General features: G+C 39.9%; 3 protein-coding genes and 2 long non-coding RNA genes across 7 annotated transcripts in view; 2 read left to right on the forward strand and 3 right to left on the reverse strand.

Moving 5' to 3' along the window:
• The window catches only part of LOC146449681 (uncharacterized), a 48,864-nt gene that overhangs the window by 12,540 nt on the left and 9,380 nt on the right, over positions 1-26,944 (forward strand). The window contains exons 4-5 of the long non-coding RNA XR_014860602.1: positions 13,703-13,779; positions 23,965-24,053. This is a non-coding gene — a long non-coding RNA (uncharacterized LOC146449681). The remainder of the gene's footprint in view (positions 1-13,702; positions 13,780-23,964; positions 24,054-26,944) is intronic.
• On the forward strand, positions 349-1,126 carry LOC146449683 (uncharacterized). Its single transcript, XR_014860603.1, has 2 exons — positions 349-886; positions 923-1,126. It is a non-coding gene; the product is annotated as an uncharacterized LOC146449683 (long non-coding RNA).
• LOC146449684 (uncharacterized) lies at positions 1,051-8,507 on the reverse strand. The gene is made up of 10 exons (XM_085101364.1): positions 7,769-8,507; positions 7,586-7,640; positions 6,593-6,673; positions 6,016-6,105; positions 5,621-5,646; positions 5,371-5,422; positions 3,994-4,374; positions 3,180-3,208; positions 2,909-2,960; positions 1,051-2,273 (listed from the first exon to the last, which is right to left on the reverse strand). The coding sequence occupies exons 1-10, from the start codon at positions 7,958-7,960 to the stop codon at positions 1,918-1,920; spliced, it is 1,314 nt and encodes a 437-aa protein (XP_084957490.1). The 5' UTR covers positions 7,961-8,507; the 3' UTR covers positions 1,051-1,917.
• On the reverse strand, positions 8,692-18,966 carry LOC146449685 (uncharacterized). Of its 3 annotated transcripts, none has more exons than XM_085101368.1 (8): positions 18,335-18,966; positions 18,122-18,188; positions 15,966-15,983; positions 15,451-15,558; positions 12,648-12,782; positions 11,925-11,959; positions 11,782-11,833; positions 8,692-10,069 (listed from the first exon to the last, which is right to left on the reverse strand). In XM_085101368.1, the coding sequence occupies exons 1-8, from the start codon at positions 18,617-18,619 to the stop codon at positions 9,708-9,710; spliced, it is 1,062 nt and encodes a 353-aa protein (XP_084957494.1). In that variant the 5' UTR covers positions 18,620-18,966; the 3' UTR covers positions 8,692-9,707. The 3 variants fall into 3 exon arrangements, with proteins under 3 accessions (XP_084957494.1, XP_084957491.1, XP_084957492.1); XM_085101365.1 differs by having other exon boundaries at positions 15,957-15,983; positions 18,335-18,963; XM_085101366.1 differs by having other exon boundaries at positions 9,932-11,088; positions 15,957-15,983; positions 18,335-18,955.
• LOC146449686 (uncharacterized) lies at positions 20,724-26,788 on the reverse strand. The gene is made up of 9 exons (XM_085101369.1): positions 26,216-26,788; positions 26,008-26,074; positions 25,056-25,073; positions 24,914-24,931; positions 24,495-24,602; positions 23,467-23,601; positions 23,126-23,151; positions 22,836-22,887; positions 20,724-22,381 (listed from the first exon to the last, which is right to left on the reverse strand). The coding sequence occupies exons 1-9, from the start codon at positions 26,498-26,500 to the stop codon at positions 22,026-22,028; spliced, it is 1,065 nt and encodes a 354-aa protein (XP_084957495.1). The 5' UTR covers positions 26,501-26,788; the 3' UTR covers positions 20,724-22,025.

The following is a 26,944-nucleotide window of genomic DNA, read 5'->3' on the forward strand; positions in this document are numbered from 1 at the left end:
TAGTTAATTTTCACATAATTAGTAATTAATTCGTTCAGTTTCTTAATACCCTTGTTTTTTAATATAAGTATAACAAACATCCTCCACTGGTATATTACGAAGTGGAACTTACAATATGTCAAGCTCCCAGTTAGGTTTCATAGCTCAGTTAGTAGACCACTACACCGGCATCGTACAGGTCATGTGTTCGAATCCAGTTCAAACCTGAATTTTTTTCAGGCTTTCTTTCCGCAACTGCTTAAGTTGCGTACTAACTGCGAGGATCTTTCTTCTGTTGGACCCTTGCCGTTTTATAATGATTTTTCTCACTTTTGTAAAGCGTCTTCGAACCTTCGGATTTTGGCGCTATATAAACTGTCATTGTAATTGTAATTGTAGTGAGAATACGCATATATACTCTCACTGAGGTTTGAAGGGCGGAAACGCCTGCAAAACGTGGGTCAAACGATTATCTTCGAAAAAGCTGTTCATTTGTCAGACCGTTCAGTACTGGTACGAAAAGACGCTTCCTTAGCGAAACTATGTACGCTACGTTTGACGCCCTTGTCAAATTTTGTGCAGATGCACGTGATATATTTAGTTGGGTAGTCTCACGATCAGCTGCAACTGAAGAAAAAAACCCAAGAACACTTACACTACACGCTTAAATGCAGAAAGACAATGAAGTGCAAAGTGTCTTGTCTAAGAAAACAACAAGACTGTAGAGTACCTTTTGCCTTCTTATCTCCAATCTTCCGCTGCGGTTTTTTAAAATTAATTGTTAAATGATGGAACATTCACACAGTTTCACCACAGAAAGACTGAAAGATGCGAGTGTCACATATATATCTTTACTTCTGTTCCTATCCCAACGTTCACAACTTTAAAATGCAAAAAAACAGTCCGCGTTTTTGCGTGCGTCAGACGTAAGGACGCGCGATAGATCTGGAGCCAGTAAGTAAAAGGAGAGTGGGGCTGGGGCGAGAGTGACCGTACATTTTCTTCACGCTTTCGGTAGCTCGCGCCTTCCTCTGCGAGTTTTAAAAGACAAAAAGAAGTTTACTTTCAAAGTCTATAACAGTTAAGTAACATTTATTGCAAGATTCTACAATAACGAGTAAATGTTCACTCCTTCACCCGTTTTTTTTTTTTAAAAAAACGTATCTAATCTATTTAGCCATTAAATAACCTCGGTGATCTTCGAAATATTTTAATATTTGGACAATAACTGAGTCGGTGTGCTAGTCATAAATGAGAACTACCAAGAAGGCTTCCTTTATCATATACTTCGACAGTTTAAATTGAACCTGTTCAACAACAAAACTTTTACTAATGGTATGGAAAGTATAACTGAAATCCTTATACAATAAGAATTAATATGAAAACTCTTTTTAACGGAGAAATTTTGCTTTTTTTAAAACAGAAACATTTTCCCAATGCGTATTAGTTTTGCGTCAGTTTAACTTTATTCTCATGCAAAATATATTAATCAACAGAAAAGTGATCTACAAAGATAAAATATCCATCACCCGTTTGCTATGAGCTCATATAATGTCGTGGGCTGGGGTAGACGTCCTCTTATTTTCATGGCTGAGTACATAGCCTGCGTGGCAGGCGCTAGAAAGAGGAAGGGAGAATGGAAATGGGGCACGCGCGCGACGCGCGGGGACGCGACGCGCGGGGAAAAGGGAAAAGGAAGTTCTGTCTTACAAAAAGGATAAACTTTTCGACGAGTTTGCAGAATTTTATTAACGTCCCATTTGCATCACGCTACCATGCACAATAGTGCATGCTAATCAGGAACACCTAAATCTATAGCAAATAAGACATATCGAAAACAGAAGAAAAAATTACTTATATACAATTTTAACCCAGAAAAAATAAAAGTAATTCAAGTAGTGTTCGTTTATCCTGCACTGCGATAACACACTAAGAAATTTAGTCACTGGAATACAGCAAAAACGCTCCAAAGAAGCTGGCGTCAGTTTTCATTTCGTAATTCCTCACGTAAGGTATGCGAACAGAAATAGTATCGTTCGCTCGTAGCAGAAACACTCCACCATGATACTTTGTGTTGTACTTGGTGCTGGGAGTCACAGAGCTTCCCACACTTTGCATGACATTCCTGTCGTTGATGTAAGTGTAGTGAGCCATAACTGGCAAGCGGGAGTCGAAGTAGTACATTTGGCTGTATATGAAGTAGTGACCGGCCCTCGCGACTCTGATGACACCTCTCTTGTACTGAATGGAACCCACTTTGTGATGGACAATCCAGTTTGTTATAAGTAGATAAACTGTCGTGAAAAATTGAATAGAATATGAAATGAGGGATTTGTTCAGCACCCATAACCTTCTTGCATATCGAGCTCATTTTCCTCGATTTTCGTGTTTACAGACCATGAAAGTGCATCAAAGCCAAGCTTTCTGCCGAGTTTCTTGCACTTAGTGTTTCTCATTTACCTCAAAAGATTCTACATATCTTTTCATCGGTTCCAATTCGGGTCTTGACAATCTGCGAGCCAGCGAGCCAGCGAGCCATGCGAGGCAGACGTGCGAGGCACTCAGGTTAGCCTAAAAAACACTCCGGTTAGCCTAAAATAGCTTAAATAGCTCCCCGGTTAGCTTAACGGTTAGCATTTATGTTGGGGGCTGTTCATGCCTCGCAAGCCTCGCATGTTTTGTTCATGCCTCGCACGTTTGGCTCGCATGGCTCGCTGGCTCGCTGGCTCGCACATTGGCAACACTCTTCCAATTCACGAGTCTGACATCTTAAAGCATGTCCATTGAAATGAAGTTCTTCAGGGGTATTAAAAACCTTGTGGTGTGGGTTTTACTGAAATATTATTTATGTAACATTTCAGTGCCCACTTTCAAACTTTGTGCTCGTATGAAAGGATAAAGAATGAATCAGTAACTGAACACTGCTTACGGGGATTGCTAAGGCTTGTATCATCTCCTGTCAGGTGGATACTTTCTGCGACCTAACAGAACAAATTCAAGTGGTTAAATTCAGTTATGGTCAGTAAAAGCAAAAATGCATTACATGCTTGGTAACCCAAGATAAAGAGGCACTCTAGGTACAGGCTGCCCATCACGGCCTGTTCATAATCCGGATACTGCAGCATGAAGGATTTAAGATTATCACTACTTTACACTCCCCCGTTATGAACAAAAACATTTAAGCTGGAGAGAATTCTTACCGCTGTTGGTGGTGGTTTGACTTTCTCTCCTAAAATACAAACAGATACTCAGTTAAGTCCTGCAAGTGCGAACAGGTAAGAAAGAGGTGGAACGCTTATGCTTATATGAAGAGAAAACGTTATCAATTTTAACCTCAATAACAAACAACGAGAACCCCTTATGTAAATTGTTAATCCGTTTTCCTTCGAAATCCCAACTCTCTGGTGTCTTTTCAGGAGACCCCTCTAACGAGTTCCGTTTACTGGCCAGTCAAAATAAAGGAACTGTGGGAAGCGGTTGGTCAAGTGCAATTTCGCGTTCACCACCTTTTAATTAATTCGCCCGATAAAAACAATTTAAATAATCGGAAAGTTTTGAAAAATATATCAATAAAAATTGTCAAAGACTCATAAGCAGCTTTGCGAAGGGAAAACCGTAACGCATGCCGCGCTAAAGCTGTGATAACCCTAAACTAAAACCACCCGGTTTTGTTTTGCCTTGTTGATATTTTTTGTTTTTGTTGTTCGGCCCCATGCTTGTTACTTGCTCTATCTTCATTCTTTCTTCGTCGTCACCCAGGACCCTTTCAACATTGCTAATTCCAACCTCGTTCCCAGGGTCTCTCCTCTTCACTGTCCCAAGGGAGCGTGAAGAGGAGGGAAGCCTGAGAAAAATGTTTTGTGTGATCGCCGCGAGTCTCCTAGTTGCCTAGTTGTTAGACCTTTCGAGCTGTGCTTGGAAGTTCATGTCTTCGAATAAACAATCAATTTTTGTCTTTGTTCCAACGCGCATGATTCGTTCAACCCTACAGCATTTTGTATGTCATGTTATTACCTTCTATTCCGGTAAAACCCAGCGAAAACGCTCCGAAAAAGCTTCCTACTTCATCCATGTAGTAACTCTTGGCGAATGGAATGTGCACCGAGATGGTGTCTTTTTCTTGAAGCAAAAAAACCCCGCCATGGTACTTGGTGTTGTATTTCTTAGAGAAGCTAACAACGCTCCCCTGACTCCCTAGAACCCTATCACGATTGATGTAGGTATAATGACCCATTTGTGCAGAGGTGCCATCGTAGTAATGCATTTGACTGTATATGAAGTAGTACCCAGTCTTCTTGACCTCTATGTATCCCGTTGTGTCGTGGTACAAGATACTGCCTTCTCTGTGCCTTAAGTGCCAGTTCGTTATGCGGTTCGTTGTGCGGAACTGGGAATCTGGTGGCGAAACCATAATTTGTTAGTTTCCAAGTGGCGTGTTCTTGAACCTTGCGAGAAAGGCTCGGTGCATGGTCAGAGCGTACTTGAAATAGTTCAGATTTGTCTCATCTTTCAGTTTGTTACCAAGGCCATTCCACATGACAGCCCCCTATAGCTAAACGCCCTCAAAGCAGCATCAATACGGGACCTGGGCACAAAAACACTGTTTGAGGAGCCTCGTACATTACATGAATGAAGCCGGGAGGTTGGTTTAAACATATTCTTCAAACCTTCAGGATGGAGATTATTCAGAGATTTGAGTACACTTGTTGTGAGCTGCTTAGAGCGTCTTTGCTCGAGAGTATCCCATCCTAGGTCTTGGAGTTTATCCACAGATCTAGTATTATAACCACTAAATGTAACTGAATCAGGAATAATTCTCCATAAATCAGCTGAAGGTTAAATAAACAATCAACTTGGTAAAATACGTTTTTAAGGTTCCAATAGAAGTGGTAAAACTGATGGCAATTAGATAATTAGATGATTCTCACTGATCATTTGTCTATTTTTCTGATACAAAAGAGCGAAAAAACTCGATAGACATACTTGGATGTCTTGACATGTAGAACTCGTGTTACGATACTGGAATAACTTGAGCAGAAATTTCCCACTTCAGAAATTGTTAAGAGACTTGTACGAGCTAGGGATTGTGGGATTCTTGAGAAGCATAGCTCTTGTTAAATAGTTTTAACCTAAAATAGTATTTTCTATACAGCTGACTACCAAGAAATGTATCATTCATCGGTGCACTGTCTACCCAAACGATCCCATCATCCCTAACTTGCACCAGTCTCCCCTTTAGTTTCTGGAGTGGGGAGTAGTACAGAAACTGAAAAAAGGAACGGGAGAAGGAGACAGGGATGAGAAGTATCTCACTTCAATCCACAGAACAAATTATCCACTGGGTCATTACAAACAAGGTTAAAAAATCCAGTCTACATTTATTATTCATACATCGATACTGTATTCTTCGTCCATCACCAGTCAAATGGATGCTTTCAAGACTCTAAAAAATCAAAATATTTATCACTCGTTAGCGTAGTCAGAATGAGGGAGACTTCAATTAAATAAATGTGAATGTTTTAGTTGATTTCCGTAAGGCATTCGATCTTATTGATCACAATATCTTAGTGCGTAAACTCTCAGATTATTATGATATTCCGAACCACATCTATCTCTGTTTAACAGCGACTTTGCTACTTACCGGGGACCCAGGGACGCCACGTGGTCCTGAAGAAAAACATTTACATTGTATATGTAAATTAACTCCAGAAAATTGTTAAACTTTAAGAGTTATGGTACACATCTCACAATAACGTTTTGTTAACAACAAACGAAGAGAATCTCTGAATATTCTGACTCACATCTTGATTAAAATTTGCCTTGGCCTTTTTGCAATCCGCTTCAGTTTTTGTCCAACCTTTACGGACATCTTACACCACAAAAAATATAAAAGTTTCGAACTGCAAGTATAGTTTTGGGCTCACCCACGGCCCACTAACACATTTACTTGTGAAGGGCATCAAAAATGACTTTTCATTTTGTGCGATGGGATTATCATAATCATAATGAAATAAACAGCTTATCTGGCATTCTGACCTGGCATTCCCATGGGTCCTTGGGGACCTCTATCTCCCTTGAAGCCCGGCGGCCCTTGCGGTCCAACAGCACCAATAGGTCCTGGAAAACCTGAAATCATTGATTGATAACTGTACACTGTGGTGTGGAACTCATCAAACAACACGAACTAAAAGGTTAGTGTCATGCAAAAGATGAAAAGGAAGCAGCTAAAGTAAAGCTGAGTATTTTTCGGCTTGTAATGTAAATTTGTCCTGAAGTGTGAAGAACTACGAAGACGTGATTTCTATGACGATGCTACTGTTGTATGATATTCCCGAAGTTTCTTCTCAGGAACGAGTGGAGGTTGCGTTAAATTCTCCTTTTTGAGAAAATCGTGGGTTTTTTTTTTTCTATTTGCAGTCAACAAATATTTTTTGCTATAACATATGTATGGGTGCACAATTTGTTAGGCGAAGCAAAATATATAAATAAATCAGCCTATAGCATTTTGTCCACATATTTCGATCCTGCTACCCCTTAATAGAACCTCAGTAGTAAACCCACTGCGTTAAGGAAAGTAGCACCAGTTTTCGAAGAAAATGAAATCCGGCATTACCTTTAGCACCACTCGGTCCAGGAGGGCCGGGACGACCAGTTCTTCCCATTCTTCCTCTCCTTCCTTCTCTTCCTCGAATTCCTACAGTTGAAAGATAATGTAACACTTTGTAAGGGCTGAGTTGATTTATTTCATGAAGAATTCGGGCCTTGCTTCACAAAATATTGGATAAAAACACTGTACATAACCTCAGCTGTGCAGTCAGCCTCTCCCCCTTAGTTGGAAAAATACAGTGGTGAGAAGGGGGCGGAGAGGGTAGGGGTGGTGGCGTCATATAAGCCACATTTGTATGTCTTACCTCAAAAAGCTATTTTAGTATGAATTAGAGAATTTTTCTTGCCTTTTAGTCTCCATAATGAAGTATGGTTTTGCCTTTATGGCCTAAAATAGAGTTCTGTTCTGTCTACTAGACTAATATTGCACAATAAATCTTGTGGTTGGTTAGGCATTTTAAAGATGTATATTTTCGTCCGAATTTTTAACGCTGGGCAAATTAAACATGTTTTCCCACATTAAACACTCTTTGTATTCTGATTGCGATTGGTTTGGCTTTATAAAAAGGACACTAAAAGTGTGAACTCTGGTCTCACTTGGTGTAATCTGAGTTTTCGTTTCAGTCCAATTCTACTGTCCAAAGGGTCAATTACCAATGTGCAATTCTTTATTTGATTAAGTCATCACAGATTATGCAGTCTTCTAAAAATATAAATTTTCGGTGACAGTTTTTGCGCACCTCAGCAAAATCACGACTTGAATCGAAATTGTTAAGGGGTGGGGTGTGGGGGGAAGACGAAGTCGCCAGCTTTAGAAGGAACACTGGAGAAGGAAATAAACACCCCCCCCCCCCCCTCCCCGCTGTCCCATTCCAACTACATGTCTGAGTCTTCCTCCCCTGCTTTGATCTTGTTGTTTGTTATCATTCTTGTCATAATTCTTCTCAATAACAACATAAAGTATGTAATTGTTATTTGACTGAAATACTAGAGTACTAACCAACACAAGTACAGGATCCTTCAGCGCTTCTCCGAATACGAGCTGTCTCTGAATCCTAAAACGTTTGTACAGCACGATCAACACTGAGTTTGAAAATTTCGTATCTTTTATATGACTACTAAATGTAAGTTGTGGGGTTTGAATGAATCCCCGAGGCCAGCAAAGGTAAAACGAACTCCTTACCTGGATATCCCCAACTTCCTTTCCGCTCTGCAATGCGTCGATGACCTTCTGATGCTCTCGAATTTGTATTTTTAGCCAGGCGATTTCTTTGTAAGTGTAGACACCGAAAACAATCCCCGAACAGGCTAACATCAAACAGCAAAGCAAAACTGGCAGTAGCTGAGCTCCGTTTTGGTTTTGTTTCTTTTCCATCACGGTTGCAGCTAGAACATAGGAGCAGCAGATTCAAGAACAGACAAAGCTGGCAAAGAAGACACTGCGTAAGTTCTCGGAAAAACAAGGGTCACTCAAGGGTTTAGTCAAAGCTAAGCCAATCAGGAAACTTGACTCGGATATCGAATATCGTGACAAGCGCGCGCAGGACATTATAAACTTGTAGCATCATCACACAACAGTTTGGAAATTTGGGAAAACAAATTTTAGCTGAAAAAGTGGAAACCCAATTCATGCTATCATATTAATGACTCTTCAATTTTAGAATGAAAGCGGAACAGCTCGCGCGTAAAAGAATTCTTACTTTGCTGTCGCTTCAGATCCACTCCACGAACACGTGAACAGCAGATGAGACTGTAAAGGTTAAAGGTTAAACTGTACAATGGAGGGGAATTTCCCCCACCAAGCTACTTTCACTTTCTCAGGACAATCTCCCATCGAATGAACCACTCTTTTTACAACTTCTAATGAAGATATCGTATTTACTCGAGGATATGTTTTCATTTGCTTGATCCCTCACCTTCTCCCACTTCTGTTACCCACCCCCTCCCTCGACCTCAAGAATATCTCGGTAGCAGGTCCCCTTAGAATGTTCCGTTTTCCGTTTTTTTTCTCCGACTCGTTCCATGATAGCGCGGATGATAGATTTCGTCAGGAGCCCATTACTCCTGATTTCGTACAGTTTTTACTAGTCAGAGTTATTCAAAAGATAACATTTATATTATGTTTTAATACAGCAAAGAACCAGTTACTACACTTTATAAACAAATAGTGACCGTTATTGTAAAGTATATTCTCAGATAAGCTTAACTGAATATATAACAAAGCAACTGCTTACCATAGAACAACGAATACGTTACATCCATTACCAACTGTACAGGGTGACTGTCTCTGGACTATACCAGCTATCGACTGGGCAGAGCATTTTCCTGAAAACGGACTTTGCTTTCCCTTACAACTGACTATGAACTACAACATGCATACACCAGAGGATGTCGTTTTTAAATTTACATGTAAGAGGAAATTAGTCCTGTCTCGGGGAATTCTGAAACAGGACTAAGAGGAAATCGGATGATACTGATACGCATAAGCATAAATTATAATCTTTGGATTCCAAAATTATCACGTTAGAATAACTAACAAGCAAATAAATCATCACCCATAACAAAAACGGAATTTGATTTTTAACCAACTATAACTCGGAAGCTTGCGACAGAAATTCTGTCTTTTCTTGAACAAGTACATGAACAAGTACATGGCTGCTCTTTTTCTATGAAAAAGGCCCTTTGCAAGCCTCGAGTTCAGGAAACGCTTCTTCCCTTTCTAAATTTCATGCAACAATTTACAGAGTTCGGTCACGTGAAGAAGCAATACTGCTGACGCGAATATTTTTTCGATGTTAAGGTTAACACACAAATCAAACTTTAGTTCGCATTGTATGATTATAGCTTCTCTTTCCTGTTAATAATGCCTTACAAGGTGGTTCTAAATTTTGAGTCCGTGGATTAAATGCTATACTGTGACCAGTTCAAATGAAAGTTACTGAGCAGTACTCTCATCTGATGCTGTTTTTGTCGCTGTGCAGGGTGGTTCTAGCTTTTGAGTCTATGGTTGAAATCCTAAAGTGTGACCATTCAAATGAAAGCTACTGAGCAGTACTTTCCTGTAGTGCTGTAACTTCTGGCAGGTGTCGGTCTTGGGCGTTTTGGGCGTGAAATTTAAAGGTTTAAGTTGTTACAGGGTGAAGAAGAAACGCACCAAAATAGCTATAAGTTGGTTCCATTAAATAGACTCTTGAAAAAGGAGTTCGTACAGATATATGATCAGTGGCGTTCAAAAAAACTACGCAACCGTTATAATTGGTGCTGTACTTTCTATCTTTGCTAACAACAGCAGATGTACTCTGCATCAAAATGCGCGAGTTGACATACAACTGATGTGTCATCTGGTATGCCAAGCCGTCATGGTAATACATCTGGGAATACACATAGTAAAATCCAGCTGTCTGTATTTGAATGGTCCCGTGACTGTACTGAAGTCTGCCTGATCTGTGTTGCTCTTGCCAGTTCTTGACTGTGCGTCTACCTACTGTTTGGAAACAAATACAGCCTATGTTGAAAAATCCATGGTCAGAGATGGCAGAAAAATTAGGTGTGCCAGGCATCGTTTGACAAGCTTACAAGATTGTGATGCCGACATGTTATTCGATTCAATTCACTGCAATTTAAGGCTCGAACATGAGAAAAATCGTCCACGTTGTTGATATCACAGGCTGCGCATGGATATGAATCAAATGCCAATCAGATGAAGAGAAACCGACAAGAGGCACAAATCAGGCAGCATCTAGACCACAGACCAACTGGACAGCGGCATGTACAGCGCAACTCTACAGCCTTTCAAAGGATAACCCACAAGATTATACAGTTAGATATCAAGTGCAGTCAAAACTTCAGTTACCTAATAAATAAAGCACAGGCCAAATAAGAGCCGGAAACGTCTGAGTTTAGTCATCCGTAAGGCTTTTGGCACTAACAGAAAGAGACTAGGATAGCGAGTGAGGTCCTTACGTCTGTAAATACCAGAAAAGTTTTAAGTTCTCTGCTACCGATGGATCTTTAGGATCACACTAATTTGGTACGTTTTGACTGTACAAAACGTGAACGCTTCCTTTTATTATCATGGCCCATAGCGACTTCAAAGGAGGGCACAAATCACCGTCTTCTTCGTCTGTGAAACCTTCCGAAGTTATTACATTCGATGGAGCAAAAATGCTCCGAAAAAGCTTCCCTCTTCATCCATGTAGTAACTCTTGGTGAATGGAATGTGCACCGAGATGGTGTCGTTTTCTCGAAGCAAGAAAACCCCGCCATGGTACTTGGTGTTGTATTTCTTAGAGGAGCTAATAACGCTCCCCATACTCTCAAGAACCTTATCATGATTGATGTAGGTATAATGACCCATTTGTGCAGCGGTGCCATCGTAGTAATACATTTGACTGTATATGAAGTAGTACCCAGTCTTCTTGACCTCTATGTATCCCGTTATGTCGTGGTACAAGATACTGCCTTCTCTGTGCCTCAAGTTCCAGCTCGTTATGCGGAAGGAATCTGGCAACGAAAGCATAATTTGTTAGTTTCCAAGTCGTGTGCTCCTTTACTTGGTGGGTAAGCCTAGGTCTCTGATAAAAATGTGTAGTGAATATGTAGCCTGTTTTTAGGCAGGCTCTCTTCATCCTAGCCTGCAAACGTGGACGTATTTCCGGCTCTCGCTTCAGAAGCGACAGCTGGAAATACGTCTGCGTTCGCAGGCTATCTTCATCCCGACTGACTTGAAATTCGGAAATTTTGGTTTTGGTACGGGAGGAAAAAATCAGAGGGGTTAGGGTCGAACGCAACGAACTGAACGCAAATTTGGCGGAGAGTACAGCATTGAAATCGCGGAAGGCATAGGTGCCATAGCCTGCGAACACAGACGTATTTCCGGCTGTCGCTTCTCTCGACAGCCGGAAATACGCCCGCGTTCGCAGGCTATTGGTGACAGGGTTATAGGGTAGTCTCGGTAAGCCATGATTTGTCTTTTTTTGCATAGAACATGACACAGCTGTACTCCCCGTAATGTTCGTGAGGCGATATTTGAGTTTTTAATTTGTCGTGAAAAGTGATTTTGTAGCCGGCAAATAACATCGCTGGAATTTACGTAATTTCAAGTACTACTTAATTGTTTGCCCTTCCCCCGACAAAAAAAACACATCATTCCACCCTCACTGGTGGGGGTCTAGCATTCTGAAAAAAAATTATTACTTGGATATTGGATTCTACGTCCGTCACCAACAAGATGGATGCTTTCACTCATCTGAAAAATAAAAATTAAAAGAGATATCCGTTCAGGAATGATTTATTGAGATAATATTTAATGGGAATAAGATGTCATCATGATAACTCACCGATGTTCCAGGGGGGCCAGCTGGGCCAGGTGATCCTGAGTAAAGAACAAAATTTAACACTAATTTACACGTGCTTTATTGAATTCAACAACGACAACAACAACAACAACAAAAATTCACGGTATTTTTAATCATTCTCACACATGAAGATATTAGGAGTATTATCAATCCCCTTACTGGCTATGCTGATGGACTAGCATCTCACACTCTCATCCTGTGGGGAGAGGCAATTCTACTGGTTCGTTCATACTACAGAAAACCAGTTGAGCTTCACCCGTCTGCAACGCCTCAGCATGTGAGCCAAGTGCAACGTGACTTTCAGCCTTTATTTTTGAGCTTTTGAGGTAGTTCATAATTTTCTTATGAAAAACCGAAAACTCAAGCCCATGCAATTTAAACAACCAGACGGACTCCATACGTGCGAAACGTTTTCTTTAAAATATTAATTTTTTCCCACGTTACAGCTTTTAATCAGCTATTGCTGTTTTTTAGTATTTATAGACTGCAACTAACAAACATATTTTGACTTGTTAATGACGTTTAGCTAACGTGGAAACGTCGTCGTTTTTTAGGAAAGTTTTTTTAATCTTAAAATGATTTTAAGAAATATTTTATCGCCATTTTTTATAGTTAAATGCTTTTCTAAATCACTTCTTGTTCGAAAAACCGAGAAACATCCGCTACTACAAGAACTTTGTATTATAAAACAGCAAAGGTGCTAACCTGTGTCCCCTTTGGGTCCTTGGAGGCCCATATCTCCTTTGGTCCCTAGAGCACCCGGGTCTCCTTTGACCCCTGGTGTCCCAGGACCTCCATTCTCACCCCTAAGGCCCTGTTGACCTTTTGGTCCAGATTTACCTGAACACGAACCAAACAAGAACAAATATGACTATTCAATTCTGGGACATCATTCCTTGTTTTTTTAGTTAAGTGATGCTGAATATATTATAGTTATATTTTTTGTTGAACACCAATATTTTAATTATGTTACCTGAACGCTCACTGTCAAACGTATGTAAAAGCTAAAAGCTACAATAACTATTCCATAAGCTGTAAGATTTGTTTAAATTTGCTTAAGTAAACTAGTTCCAATAAATCGAGAGCCCATGGGTTACAAATTACATTTCCACCGTATACCAGTTCTCTTTCCTCCTTTAAATCTAGCCTTAAACAATATATCTACAGCAACTACTAAATCTGTATGTCTAATTTTGACCTTGCATGCTATTTTTTTCTCAAATGTTTATTGATCGTTTCCCGTCCATTCGTTTCAACTGTTATTGTATTTCAACCGTCTCACAGTCTTCTAACAACACTGTATTGAGGAAGCCTTATTCTATAAGCCCTATGGTTTCTCCTAAGTCTTCCTCACCTCTTTCTTTTTAATATATGTTTTTTGTACTCTTATTTTGCTTGTTTGTAACGTGTGTGGTGAAAAAAACAAACAAACAAAACGCAAGTTCTTAACTCTTTAAATCCTGATATCAACATGGATACTTTCCCTTTATGTTTTCTCTACATTTCTTATAGCACTAGTTAGGAGAATTTGTTTAAAAATCAGTATGTTGATTCCTTGTTGATCATTTCCATTATTCTCATAACCTTAACGTTTGATCAAGTAGTGATATAGAAAGGAGAAATTAGATGCTGATCACTACTGAAGGGTTTAAACGAGAAGTGCAAGTGAGGGAGCTGTACTGACACAACGAAAGGAATAGCCATTCATGATCAAGTCTACTTCAATATTTTCTTAAAATCTTATCTTGCTTTCTTTCTAGATTCAGCCTGCAGGAGGTAAATTACAGAATGGTGCCAAAGCAGGGAAATAACTACTGGATTACGAAATCTAAGAAACGTAAGTTGGTTTTCAATAAACTTTCTTAACTTCCAATGCTTCACTTCTCAGCTGTACTGAGGATGTCTCGGCACGAAAGAGGAGCTTGCCTCGTCGAGGCTGACTGGCTCTTTGCTCGCGGTTTTTTCCACGATTCGCCCTCATTTTCGGAGCTCGAGTTGTGGGTAAGCCACGTCGTCAACTATATAATATTCAGCTATATAATACTCTTACTGTTCTTTGCTTGCAAGAGACAGTACGCGTTCGCTTGGGACTCTTGTGGAAAGGAATCTGAATCGAGTTTAGATGGAACCTATTCCGTGGGACGAATTCCGAAACGAACCTAATATAAATATTCTGGTCAGACTGCTCGCTTGCTCTTCACAGCAGAATCTCTTGAAAAAGGTTAAATGGCGGTTTAGGATTTTTTTTTTACTTCATCGCGTATTGGAATTGGCAGCCTCGATTAGCAAACCAGCAACAACAACTACGGTACCATTCATTGCTATTCACTATACTATTATCACGGCCATTTTCTGAGAAACATTGCAGCCATAAACTCATCATTTCTCAGGCCCGTAGTAGGGGGAGGGGCAGGGGGGGCTTGAGCCCCCTCAAAATTTTTGGAAGTTAAAAAACAATGTGCTAAAAAATATAAAAGTGAAACAAATAAATGTGCACTGATCAATCAGTCTTGAACTCTGATGCTGAAAGTGCGTTTTCACAACCGTCAATAATTTGTTTACTACGGTACCTGTCAGTTTCCTTCGCCAACAGTTTGTTTTTATATACAACAACAACAAAGGCACTCCTACGGTACCTTGTGAATCGGAAATAAGAACCAAAATGGATCGAAATCAACCAATTTCAAGCCGTGAAAGCTGTTGAAATAAACTGACATGCGCAGGGCCCCACTGAATATCACTTTCGTGATGTGGGCTCCCTGTATAAAGATTGTTATTATTATTATTATTATTATATATATAAATGCCCTTAGTTATGACAATTTAGTGCTCACACGTAATTATAAAAAGCCAGACAAGTATGTCCTCTCAAAAGCCAGAGAAAAAAAAAATTATCCTGCAGTTGGATTCTTACTGCCCGATTCCAAATTTAAAAGTCGTTTTTTAGGTCCTCCCTCAAACGTGAAATTAGGAAATTTCATGTGGTAGTCTGCGTAAAAGAAACGGGAAAGAACTGTACCAAAAAGTGTGATGCAGGTGCAAACTTATTGTTTTACTTACTAAACCTACTGCTTTTTTGCTGTCCTTGTTGCATTTTAAACTGCCTGATCGGTCTGTTTTTTGAGTGACCGGTCAGGGGAAGGGGGGGGGGGGGGGGGGGGAGGAGGGAGAGTAGTTTTGTTTAACCATTTTTTGCTCGGCCCCTCCAGTTGCTTTAGCCTTGCTACGGGCCTGTTTCTCGTTGTTCACTCTTTACATTAATCACCACTCTCATTTAGAAACCTTTCAGTTCTGTGAAACGTTTTCGCAGGCAAAGTTACGGGAAGTGGAGGAATTGAAATGCTTTTTATTTTTTCCGCGTTTGCTTTCTCTTCTTCGCTCATTTGCGAACTGAATGCCTCGAAGACGCTTCCAAAGTGAAGCTAAATTACCTCTTCTCTCCTCGATAAGGTCCGATAAATTTCAACTGTACCACTCCATTTCATTTAGTCTTACATGAGGTACTGACCTGGCGGTCCTTGTTCACCAGGTGGCCCTGTAGTTCCCTGTGGTCCCGGGGGCCCCGCAGGACCAGTAGGGCCTTGGTCACCTTTAGGACCTTGATCCCCCTTGTGCCCTGAAGGAAAGGTGCCATTTGTGATTGCAGATTGGCTACTGTTACTGATACATTCTAATGTTCTTGACGGATTGAGAATCATAACTCTTTTTAGTTAGTTCTCAAATGTTTCGCACGCACAATCTCTCACTGTGGTATTAGTTGGGAGTAATAATACCGAGTTGACGTTCAGAAAAACGAGACAAATGCTCCAGAAATAGGCAAGTGTTTTGTTCCTGTTCACCGAGCTCTATGCTATTATAACTTTATTATCATGGCAAAAAGAGAAAAAAGATTTATAATTGCGTGATATTGTTTCCATTGTACTAAATTTCCTTTCTGTTTTTTTTTTCAAAATTCATTATTGCAGTTTTTACTTGTCATTTTTCGTGAGCGGCGCCAGTATTACAAAAACTAACCTCTTTTACCTCTCTTTCCTCGCCGACCTGCAAAGAAATAAAAGACTTGCTGTCGATCAGAGGGCTTAATACCCGGAAAAAATAGCAAAGTCAGTGAAATTCAAGTAATACATTCCCTTTTTACCCATTAGGTCTTAAAAAGATGTTCAGGTAATTTTACTCTGCTAAAATCTAAAGTTTTAAAACGTATTCCAAGAGTCCTGTCCACAAGGTATTTTCCAATGACACGGGTCATTCATCAATCACTTCATTAACGCGTGTTTATCACATGAAATAGACGCTTTATGAGACATATTCAAGATATCTCTATGCTAAATTTTTGACCTTTAGAGTTAAAACTTAGCATGCACCACTCCTGCTACTAAAGAAAATCCCGCTTACTCTTGTGACGACATTACCAATTGATTGTTTTAAAATATGTGATGAAGCTGTTTTGAAGCTAACTCGACCTCAACATCGTCAAGGTCACTCATTAATACAATTAGATTGAATTTGTATATCCATTATTTTGTTTTGTTTTGTTTTGAAGCAAATATCGTGACGTTTCTTCCACCTTTTGTTCTTTTTTGACATCGGCGCAATGCCGGCTGGCTGTCATCCATCATGAGAGTAATGGCTTGTCTTCTCTCCTAGTATTTATCACATACTTAGAGCGTCGTAATGTAATCGTTTGTCTTGACAGCTGGCATTAAAACTCGACCTCATTTATTGAAGTTTTCTTCTGTTTCAAATGTTGGTAGTAGGTCAAAGGAACTGTCTACTAAGTCTTGCTTACTCAACCAGACATCATTTCCACAGTCTGTGTGTTAGACAACTGTCAATCAATTGTATTGATTTCCGGATTAGATACCCACTTCCGACGGAATTAACTGGGGTGACTATTTCGGTTTCATGCATGTTAGTTTGTTCAAAACAATTCAACAATTTCCGAGAACCCAAAAACATGTGTACAAGGTCGTGCTGTTTTACAAGTTAGTATAGTGCCTCTAATCAGTGTCAAACGAAAAACGAATGAAATAGGGTTCAGTCAACACTTTCTTATATGGACTTCCCAGTTTATACTAATTCTCGACGCGGTACAGAAGAAATAAAGAACACAGGCCAAAAATACATTGCACTTCAACTGTAGAACACCTAATATCCGGTGACGCCGCTAGAATGTGTACACTTTAGCAGGAGGTTACTATAAAGAAAGAAAGGAGGGACGAAGGTGGACAACCTTCCGAGAAATCATCAGTAATCAGTTTATTCAGATGAAATATAGCACGGACAACGGCCGAATTGGAGTGTAGGGTTATTTTTGTGAGAAAATAGTTGTGCTAAAATTGACATTATGTAAGTTTTTGCTTTTTGCTTTTCGTTTGTCAGTGCGTGATTACTTTCTTGTTTTTCAAAGGTTAGAGACACTATTAAGTGAATATAGTTAAGTCTAGCCAAAATATCGTGACCTAACTCGATCTATGAAGACAAGATAATAACGTAATCGAGCACGCCAGTGAAACTAATATTCTCATTTTCCGATGATATCATAATCCTGGCAAAGATAAACTAAACGGTGATGTTTTATTGTGTTTTTATTCTCGGAATACTGTGGTTATTTATGGAAATTTACATTTTTCGGTTTGTGGAAATACCTTGGTTTACAAAATTTTTGACTAGAGGGATCAAACACGGAAGTAAACAGATCAAAATTCAAAGAAGACGTTTCAGTTTCGTTGTTTGAAAAATTATTCCTATCCAGCGCTTTACTCGAAGTCTCGGACACGCGTTGTTTGTCGTCCTTTCTGCTCAACCTGACCACTTACTATTTGTGCAACGGGTTTTTGTTGCAGCTCAATTGTTCAGTTTTGGAAGCGGGCCAGTGGTCAGTCACTACGGTTTCGACTGGGGCCGGGGGCATCTTGAACACAATAGCTTCGTTGATCGTGGTGCATTGCGATACAGTGTTTGTGTTCGTCAATATTGATCATCCGTCCTTTCTTATAGCTTAGTATCAATTCGGTGGTCTTAAAAATACCTTACAAAACTTTTATTTTCGGTATTCTTGCATTAAAACAAAATTCTTCTCATTAAACTGAAATCGCGACTAATTACATCACGTCAGAGCCCCCTTAACCCTTTCATCAATTGAGTAGTGTTTATGGAGTCAACAGTAGATTTGATACCTTTAAGACACGGACAATACCCCTCCATCTGTCTTTTGCTTCTTTCAGGCTGATCGGATAAAGCCAGCTGCGAAAAATACAAATCAATTGTCTTGGATAACTTCTTCTTACTTATGCATGCATCAAATAAATGAATTCATAATAACATTGAATATGAAATTATCTCAGAACTTGCGAAAACTCATGAAAACTTGCGCTGTGAAAACAGCTAACCTTGGTTTTCAGACGCTTAGATTTTTCCTCCAAAACGCGATTAGTTCCACCCACAGAGTTCTGATCAGTTTTCTGAGCTGTGAAACTGTTTTCCAACTTGCGGACACGAGCTGCCAGTTCGCTTGCGACTGTCTCCAGAGATTCTATTCTAGCTGTCTGCGCAACTGATAAACGATACAGAGTCACCATGATAATCGTGGCGAGTATGGTGTACAATGCAGCTATCGCAATCCCGAAGTTAGCGGCATAGCGCTGCCCACGTGTTTTTTCGCGTTGGGTCGTCATATCAGGATTGCTTTACATGGAAACTCTAAACGCCGAACTCTCGCTTTGTTTTGGTCCGAGCGCGGCGGCAGTCAGGAAGAACTGTTTCATTGTCTACGCTTCACTGAGCTTTAGGAAGTTTTCTCGGAAAATTTAACCTTTAAAGCGCATGTGCCAGTCTGATTGACAAGGCAAAGAAAGTTGAAATCTTTAAACATCCTGCAAGTACATCTCCGGTTGTTGATAGATTAGGAAAACGGAAAAGCTAGGGAAACGGTCTAAATGCCGCTATCAGGCGAAAATAAACTGAGAGCTTCAGTTTCAGTCGAAACTTATCAACAGTGTATCAAGTATTTCCGAGAGGCAATTAACGAAAAAGGAAACATGAAAAATGAACGCTAGGGGTCAAAAGGCCCTACTATTCATGCTAGGTATATAAATTGTAATGTTAGAATCGTGGTAAAGAGTACCTCTTTATTTGAAGGAGCTCTGTGACCAAGGAAATGGCTTTTTGCATCTCTTTTTAGTAGAAGCTCGTTAGTGTCCGATTGAAACTGGTGTCTGCGGTGGTTCTAGTCTGTTCTCTGCCAGCTGTTTTGTTGTTTCCTTTGATAGGAAAATTAAACTTCAATTTTCTTCACCTAGGTGCAAAAATGGTCATCAAGTTACCCTACGATATCTCGTACTATACTATACAGGGGAGTGATGGGGGGGGGGGGGGGGGGGAGTTGTAAAACCAGCTACTAGTCAGTCGATTTAAATGTTCTTACAACAGAGCCAGTCTTTTATTAACGTCTTATTAATGCTGACAGTTTCGATGACTGTCAGCCATCTTTATCAAAACTTGAAAAGCATGAAAAGTGTCAGAAGCCTTAAATAGGCTTCTGAAGGTGTTAATTATTGCGATAAATGCGCAAAGTCACTTTGTAGACGCCCCCTCCCCCCCTGGTTTGGGGGTGGAGATCACTTGTGTCCATATGGGAGAAAGCTGATAGGCTCCCTCGTCCCTGTTCATCAGTAGGAGTCTTCGATCTAATACATATGCTTTCTTTAATCCATCGCTTAAACTTGTTGCTTTCCTGCTCAACTATTTCACTTGCTTCCCAATTCATAATATGCTTGTGTTAACATAAGACTGGCTATGTTGTGGGAACATTTAAATCGACTGTTCAGTTATCTAGCCTGATGAATTTCTTCAAGCAGCTACTAGTCACTTCATACTAGGTGTTCCAAAAGCGCTCAAATGCTCCAAGACCTCTCCTCGAGGACAAATCTTTAGCTTCAGTCGATCACAGTTCATGCTTTGCAAATAGTGATATATTGATGATATTTTCAAAAACTATTTTGAATCCGTTTTGAGTTCGTCATTCGCTCACAAAGGCGAGATCATGTCCTTGAAAAAAAAAAATCCTCAACTCCCAAAAACAAGGACAAAACCCACACACAAATTTCGCTACTCCAAAACGAAAATCCGGTGCAAATTCCCCACTCCCATGCCGGGAGGGAGGGGGGATGTTGATGGCTCAAATTGATCGGCGGATTACTGCTGTTTATATGGACCATTTTAAAGGCGATGTGCGACTTAAGCTACCGCTTTGTAAGGAAATGGATAACTTGACTGAGGTTGCTACGCTGGAGAATGATGGTTTCGTGAATTATTGTTCAACTCTCGTTGAAAAGCCGTTTCCAATTCATCTTAATAGCCTCGGAACTGAAATATTGATGCTATATTTCCGCTAGCTATTGGTTGGTGCTTCGAGATAAAAGTGTAACTTGGGTGATGATCTTCTTTGACCACCCAAATGTCCGACCACCTTGCATTGTCATTATCGCCGCATCAAAGCTCTTGCAGTTGTTGTTTTATCTCAAGCCCTCTGTCCATCTGCCTCCCCACCCCCGTATATATCTAAATACCCGTATGCACGGGCGGATTTCGTGCGACCCCTTGGTGGTCGTATCTTTCTGAGTAACAACGTTCTTCTGTTTTTTATGAATTGTTACCGCAGCAGAACTGAGGAATTATTTAGTACTAGGGACACTTTTCCAATGAAAACAGATTTGCCAGTTCTTTTAACCAAGGGGGAAATCTGAGGATCTATAGTTATTAATTTCACACGAAAACAGATCCGCATGGAAAGAGGTTTATTTAGTCTTTATTGAGAGTTAGTACAATTTTGTCTGCCAAGTTTATAGTTTCAAAATCCTTCGAAATTTACGAGCAGTGCGTGATAATCGTGACAAGTTGTAGGTTTGATTCATACGAAACAATTCGTATCGGTGGCTGGTCTCTCTATATATAGTACGTTGCATCAGCACAACAAAGTTGAATTAAACAGATTTACGTCCAAAACACAATGCAAGAGGTAAGTACAATAAACGTATAATTCGTACATTTGCTAGTTAAAAGCAAAAATTTTAGAATGATCAAAAAGTTAATTCACAACACGGACCAATATGGCCAAAGTTTAAAATATCCAGCATTACAGTATTAAACGGTTTAACCTGTAAGTGAATTTGACATGAACTGGACGAAATATAGCTTAAGTGTTTATAAACATGTTACAAGCATATGCATTCAAGAGTCACTTTTATATAACAAGTACCGGAATGTCTGATCGTGATGATCATTCTAGGTTCCGATTTAGGGCGTTTTTTCTAAACCAATCACCTGGCTAAATAAACCATAAAATAATCATTTATCAGTGAAGACGGTCTGATTGTAACTTACAGGTATTCAAAACGTATCTTTTAACTGCCACACAGCTTTGAGTAAGGGTATTTTCAGGTATCGCACGCAATCCAAATTACTATTTTACAAACATGCAAAATTAATCCCACCCACTCATAACGGCCAATATGGCCAAACGATAAAATCATATTACAGGTGATACTAAAGCATTCAAAAGTTTGGCTCACAAGTGGCATTTAGTATGCATTTAACTAATTGTGTCGACCTTAACTCAAGAGCAACCAAAATCGTAGAAAAGTACAGATGGGCACAAATCACGACTGAACTGTCAACTGCCATTTATCCCACTCCTCTCACCGCTTCACCGTTTCACACCCAAATCCCAACTTAACCACGAGTCAGTTAAAGTTGTTCAAATTACAGTAATTCAGAGGAATTAAAAAATGGGAATGACAGAACGGAATTATCCAAAAAGTGACGGTATACTCTTATCGGTTCAATTCGCGATCACGCAGTAGCCGTTGTAATGTTTATTATTTCGATACGCGTTGGATTACACTGCGCGTCTGTGGATGAAATCTTTGAGTGTGATTCTTTTTCATGAAAGCTGTTGAGTCGTTCTTTTCTATTATTACTTTTCCGTTTGGATATTTTACAAAAGGGTCCTTCGGAAGTGTCCACTCTTTTGAATTCGGAGATTCTTGCTCCGAAAGGGTAAGGCCCTGGTATTGTAATCTCTTAAAGGTGTAGCAAAAACGCTCCAAAGAAGCTCCCCCAGCGTACCATATTGAAGTGCTTCGTGTAACGTGCGCGGACAGAAATGGTGTCGTTCATTTGAAGACGAAATATGCCTCCATGGTACTTGGTATTGAGCTTCTTAAATTCTCCAATCACGCTTGCTTCGCTCACCATGACTCTGTCGTTGTTGATGTAAGTATCGTGGGCCATTTGCTCTGTGGTTCCATCAAAGTAAAAGATTTGGCTGTATATGTAGTAGACCCCTGCTCTTTTAACCTCTACTGCACCGGTACGGGCATGGTACTGGATGCTGCCTTCCTTGTGCTTAACTTTCCAGTTGGTTATGCGAAACGCATCTGAAAAAGAAGCAGAGAAAACCGCTTAATCCAACAAACGGAAACAATAAACTGAGCCAATCAGATCTGCAACATGATACAGAATGAGCTTTTTCCTTTTCATTTCTTTTGTTGTTACTTCTGCATTTGCTAGAATATCCTTATTGATGATTATATTATTCTGATAACCTGTATTTGTACTGACTTGCTTGCTTGGATTGAATAGTGTTTTAACCCTGTAACCCCGAATACCAAAGAACAAATTCTCCTGTGTTGTCTCCACACTTTTCTTATCAGAGTACTGGGGAGAAGTTATTAAAATATCAAGAACATTCATCTTGGGTGATCATACCCTGATTCTCATGACCTCAGGGGTTACATAAGCAATGATATTACAAGGAAAAATTTGATGCCGATCACTGTTAGGGAGCTTAAAGGGTTAAAGGAATTAATAGACTGATCGTTGAGAACTTACATTTTTGTTCTATGTGCCTTCCTTTGCCTTCCAAGTGGATGCTCTCGTTTATCTGAAATAAGAGTGTTAAGCTGAGGTCAACAGCAAGTCCCAGTCTCCTTCTATGTTGAACCAAGAGATCATGATTGCTTTGCGGCATACCTATTGTTCTCTTATCACGTGTTAAACACGTGGTCTGTCTGCTGATATGATCATGTTCGAATCAAATGGTTCATTGGTTATCTTTTTTACCTATGCTGTCTATGCTGAAGGGAGATAGTAAATGCTGATTACTTGAGCGTGATACTTACTAGAAGTCCAGGTGGGCCGGGCGGTCCTATGAGAAGAAGAAAAAGAGGAAAATCAGCGAAATTTTGAGGTCAAGATTCGTGTTCCTTTGTAGCCCCTGCAGTAGCAACATCCCGAATGTCAGGGAAATAGGAAAACGCAAGGGTCAAAGTATCCGTGTAGATCACGTTTCAATCAAAATCGACGAATTAGACTTTTTTTGCTGTTTGAGCCGACAACGTTTTTTTTCACTGTGAAAGGCGGTACATTTTGTGTCTTGTCTGGTGTTCATTTCGTGACACAAAATATTCTTAAGTTGACTGAAGTTGTGATTGTTAGAAAACACTGTTCAAATCGACCAAACCTGGTTGGCCTCGAGGTCCTTGAAGGCCCATGAATCCTTGCGTTCCTTGTTCACCCTTGTCTCCCCTGACACCTTTTGTCCCCTGATCACCGTCCTTTCCGGTTGGGCCTGGGGGACCGATTGGCCCTGCTTTGCCTATGAATTAAGATGGTATCAAAAGGAGACAATAAGAGTGGATTGAATTGCGCATCTCGTTTATTATAAGCTCCCTAGTCTTGGGACCTTAGTGCACTAAAGGAAGCGAAAGCAAGCCACTCATTGCCAATGTTGCGACGTTTAATGTAGTTTTAAGAAACATCTGCTATCTGTTATCCTAAGTGGATTCGTTTATGCAAAATTTGCAGTGTATAAGGCTATACCTATTCCTGTTTTATATGTAAATTGAAGTAATTAACATTTTAGTACATGAGTGAATTTGTGCGAGTGAGTGATACGACTACCTCTATATCAAACGGGAATTTTGAATTTTGATGCATTTTGTCTTTTTATGGTACTCAGCATGTCATCATCTTAGCGGGGAATCACAGGATTATTTTAATGACCAATGCTGTACCCTTCATCCTGGCTGAGGAAAGCTTCCTTGAAAGGTAACTGACATGTTTTGTGGTAGTAAATATGTAAATACAATACCAGGGTACAATACGTTGCTTAATAACACCCATGTTGTCTATATGAAGTATTTTCACGACATCAAAGTCTTCAAAGGTAGCTGGGTCTGTGATGTAAGTATCGTTTAGTCTTCCAGTCGTTTCTAGTTTCCGCGCGGTTAATTGATCCGATTCCAACTTCAGTGTGCCCGGGCTGCCTTGATTTTTTTGTTACTCTAAACTTATCACTCAAGCCTTAAATTACTTAGATACAGTTCGACCTCTTACTCCCTTCGATACATGCAACACAAAGAACAAGAGCGTCGTAGCTCTGTTGCGAGACAACAGTCAGTTGCAGGAACACTCGATCTTTTTCACGTTCCACGAGTCATTAAATACGACTTTTGTTCTGTCTTGACAAATTGTGACATCAGCCCTTACCAGTTTTTCCGTCAGCACCACTCGGTCCAGTGTTACCGCTCGGTCCTTGCGATCCCATAGGACCCGGTGGGCCTGGGTCACCTGAGGGACCAGGGTCACCTTTTTCACCTGATATGGAAAAAAAAAAACATTTTCAATCCCATCGTTCCTCGTTGTTTTATGCTAAATAGCCATAGAATAAGACAAACTAAAGTAAAGAATTTAAAATGGATGCACGATGTCACTTTTGAAATTTACAACAAGTAAAAAGGAAGAAGCGAATTCGGTAAAGATATGTTCTCCTTGGGACTTGAATTGTCACGCAATGATTTCGCCATAACGCGTGGCCAAAATACTGGTAGACAGTCACTTAAGGGCCCTGATAGAAAAACCTTGAGGCAACCATGGTAACCACTTCCAACGTATGTTTCTTCCCTTACCTTTCTTTCCTTGGCAAACTGCAAGGAAAATTGAAAGAGCTTGATCAGAGTGATGGAAGCATTACCTCTGAGTATTTTGTTAGATATTTTGCATGTGAACACAACATAGAATATTACTCAAAAACAACCCTTACTGACTTACCCTTTCTGCATCTAAAACCTGCGAAGAAACGTGAAGAATAATTAAAGCTAGTCTCACTGGACAACTACTTTGGTTTATCCTGTTTCAAATTTTTGGTACTCGTACAAGGAAACTTGTACTGCACAGGAGTTATTTTCATTTCATATGAATAAAACTAGCTAACTGATATTACATGTTTATGTAAACGATTAAACAGGTGCACACATCAAACAGAAACGAGCACAAAAAGCGCGGGAAATGAATCTCCTGAACTGTGACACCAAAATGAAGTCATTAAGAAGTAGTGACGCATATTTTCACTAACAATCTGATCAGAATTTCTGTTTTTGTTGTGAAAAATGAGCAGTTCTGTATGTGATTGACTTCCTTATTTGATGTTTCCTTGTTTTGAAAACAAAAGCAACGACTAGTGAGTCTACAAACAGTTCCAAGAAGCAAGTTCAATAAGGAACACGCGGAGTTGAACAATGGAGTCATTACTTTAGAAATATGCGGAAGTTGTTCAAACCGTACAAAGATGAGTTCAAAGTTCACTCGACTTACTTCATCGTTGTGATTCACACATCAGTTCTTACTTACTCTCCATTCTTACGTCTTACAGTAACATGGGATAAACGACTCAGCTTATTTACTGGTGGTTTTTGATTATCATTATCGTCATTCTCCCAACCCTTTTAAATAAGTGTTGCGTTAAAGTTGTAGTGACAATCTCTCTCTTGGTCAAGGTTCCACTCACGGAAAGGTTTAGTTTACCGTTTGTACATGGTCTGCACGTAAACGGTTTCTGGTAATATTCATTCATAGAAAATTTGGCCATATCTATTTATTCATAATCAATTCCCACTGCGTGGATGGCGTTGAACTTGATGAATCAGTCTGCAAAAACAAAGAGCTTTCCTAGATTGTTCTAGTCTAAAAATGAAAGAAGCATGAAGAATTCATGTCAACGTACTTTCACCTGGAAAACGATGGCCTTCAAATTGTCGCTTATCCCTCATTCGAGAGGAATCGGGGGACACCTGCAAAACAGCACATGTATGAGTTAACCGACTTTACATTTATCTTAGTTAAAACATGTGCATAAATTTGAACTACAGAAGTAATTCATTAGAAGAAAGATAGTATTGTTTCGCAAAGTTTCTAACGATCTTACAACCAACCTTATTTCTTGAATTCTTCGTGTTTGTCTGCACATTTCTATCCGTTTTAATGACAGTCTCCTCGTCAGATCTCTGCTCTTTGAAACTAGCTTCCAACTTGCGAAGACGAGCTCCAAGGTCGCTAGCCACTGTCTCGAGTGTTTGTATTCTAGCTGTCTGCATCGCTACTAAGCGATCCACAGTGAACATAAAAGCTGTGACCAGTATAACGAAAATTACCGCCGTTAGAATCGCCCATGAGATCAAGTTACAGCATCGAGCACGTGGTTTCTCGTTCCTGTCCATGGCGATGTGTGTTTTACTCGAAACCTCGATCACTGATATTGTTTTTGTCAGAGCGCGCTGTTTGATTTATTGCCTCACGCTTCGCTAAGCATTCGTTTGTGAATTTCTCGGAAACTTCGGGGAGCTAGGTGGAATGTATGTTCAGGAGAGCTTTACTACATGGAGTACTAACCGGAGTAGAAAGTGACAAATTCTGCCAAAATATTAAATATAAAATTGATATAAAGGGAACAGTACCATAGGAAAGTGCTGATAAACAGGTATTTGTTTAAATTGTCACACTCTAGGGTTAAGTAGTCTGCAGACTAAAGGGCTACTTGGCACACAGTTGACTTGACAAGGGGGGGAGGGGAGGGGGAGGGAAAGGATTGCTTGACAATCGTCGTTAGGCCAACTTTCTTGTAACGATTTCTCTCTTTATCTTGGATTAAAGAAGAGCAAAAT

Source organism: Pavona decussata, unplaced genomic scaffold (assembly GCF_977016875.1).
Source record: "Pavona decussata unplaced genomic scaffold, jaPavDecu1.1 SCAFFOLD_602, whole genome shotgun sequence".
Lineage (NCBI taxonomy): Eukaryota > Metazoa > Cnidaria > Anthozoa > Scleractinia > Agariciidae > Pavona > Pavona decussata.

Coding starts and splice junctions, on each gene's coding strand:
- LOC146449684 (XM_085101364.1), bottom strand. CDS start 7,960: ATGGAAAAGAAACAAAACCAAAACGGAGCTCAGCTACTGCCAGTTTTG. Junction 5,423..5,620: donor GTGGCGTCCCTGGGTCCCCG/GTAAGTAGCAAA, acceptor TTGATTTTTTAG/AGTCTTGAAAGCATCCATTT. Junction 4,375..5,370: donor ACGAAGAATACAGTATCGAT/GTATGAATAATA, acceptor TTTCGCCACCAG/ATTCCCAGTTCCGCACAACG.
- LOC146449685 (XM_085101365.1), bottom strand. CDS start 18,619: ATGACGACCCAACGCGAAAAAACACGTGGGCAGCGCTATGCCGCTAAC. Junction 11,960..12,647: donor AGGACCCAAAGGGGACACAG/GTTAGCACCTTT, acceptor TTCTTTACTCAG/GATCACCTGGCCCAGCTGGC. Junction 10,070..11,781: donor ACGTAGAATCCAATATCCAA/GTAATAATTTTT, acceptor GTTTCCAAACAG/TAGGTAGACGCACAGTCAAG.
- LOC146449686 (XM_085101369.1), bottom strand. CDS start 26,500: ATGGACAGGAACGAGAAACCACGTGCTCGATGCTGTAACTTGATCTCA. Junction 23,602..24,494: donor TGGTGCTGACGGAAAAACTG/GTAAGGGCTGAT, acceptor CTTAATTCATAG/GCAAAGCAGGGCCAATCGGT. Junction 23,152..23,466: donor AGGACCTCGAGGCCAACCAG/GTTTGGTCGATT, acceptor TTCTTCTCATAG/GACCGCCCGGCCCACCTGGA.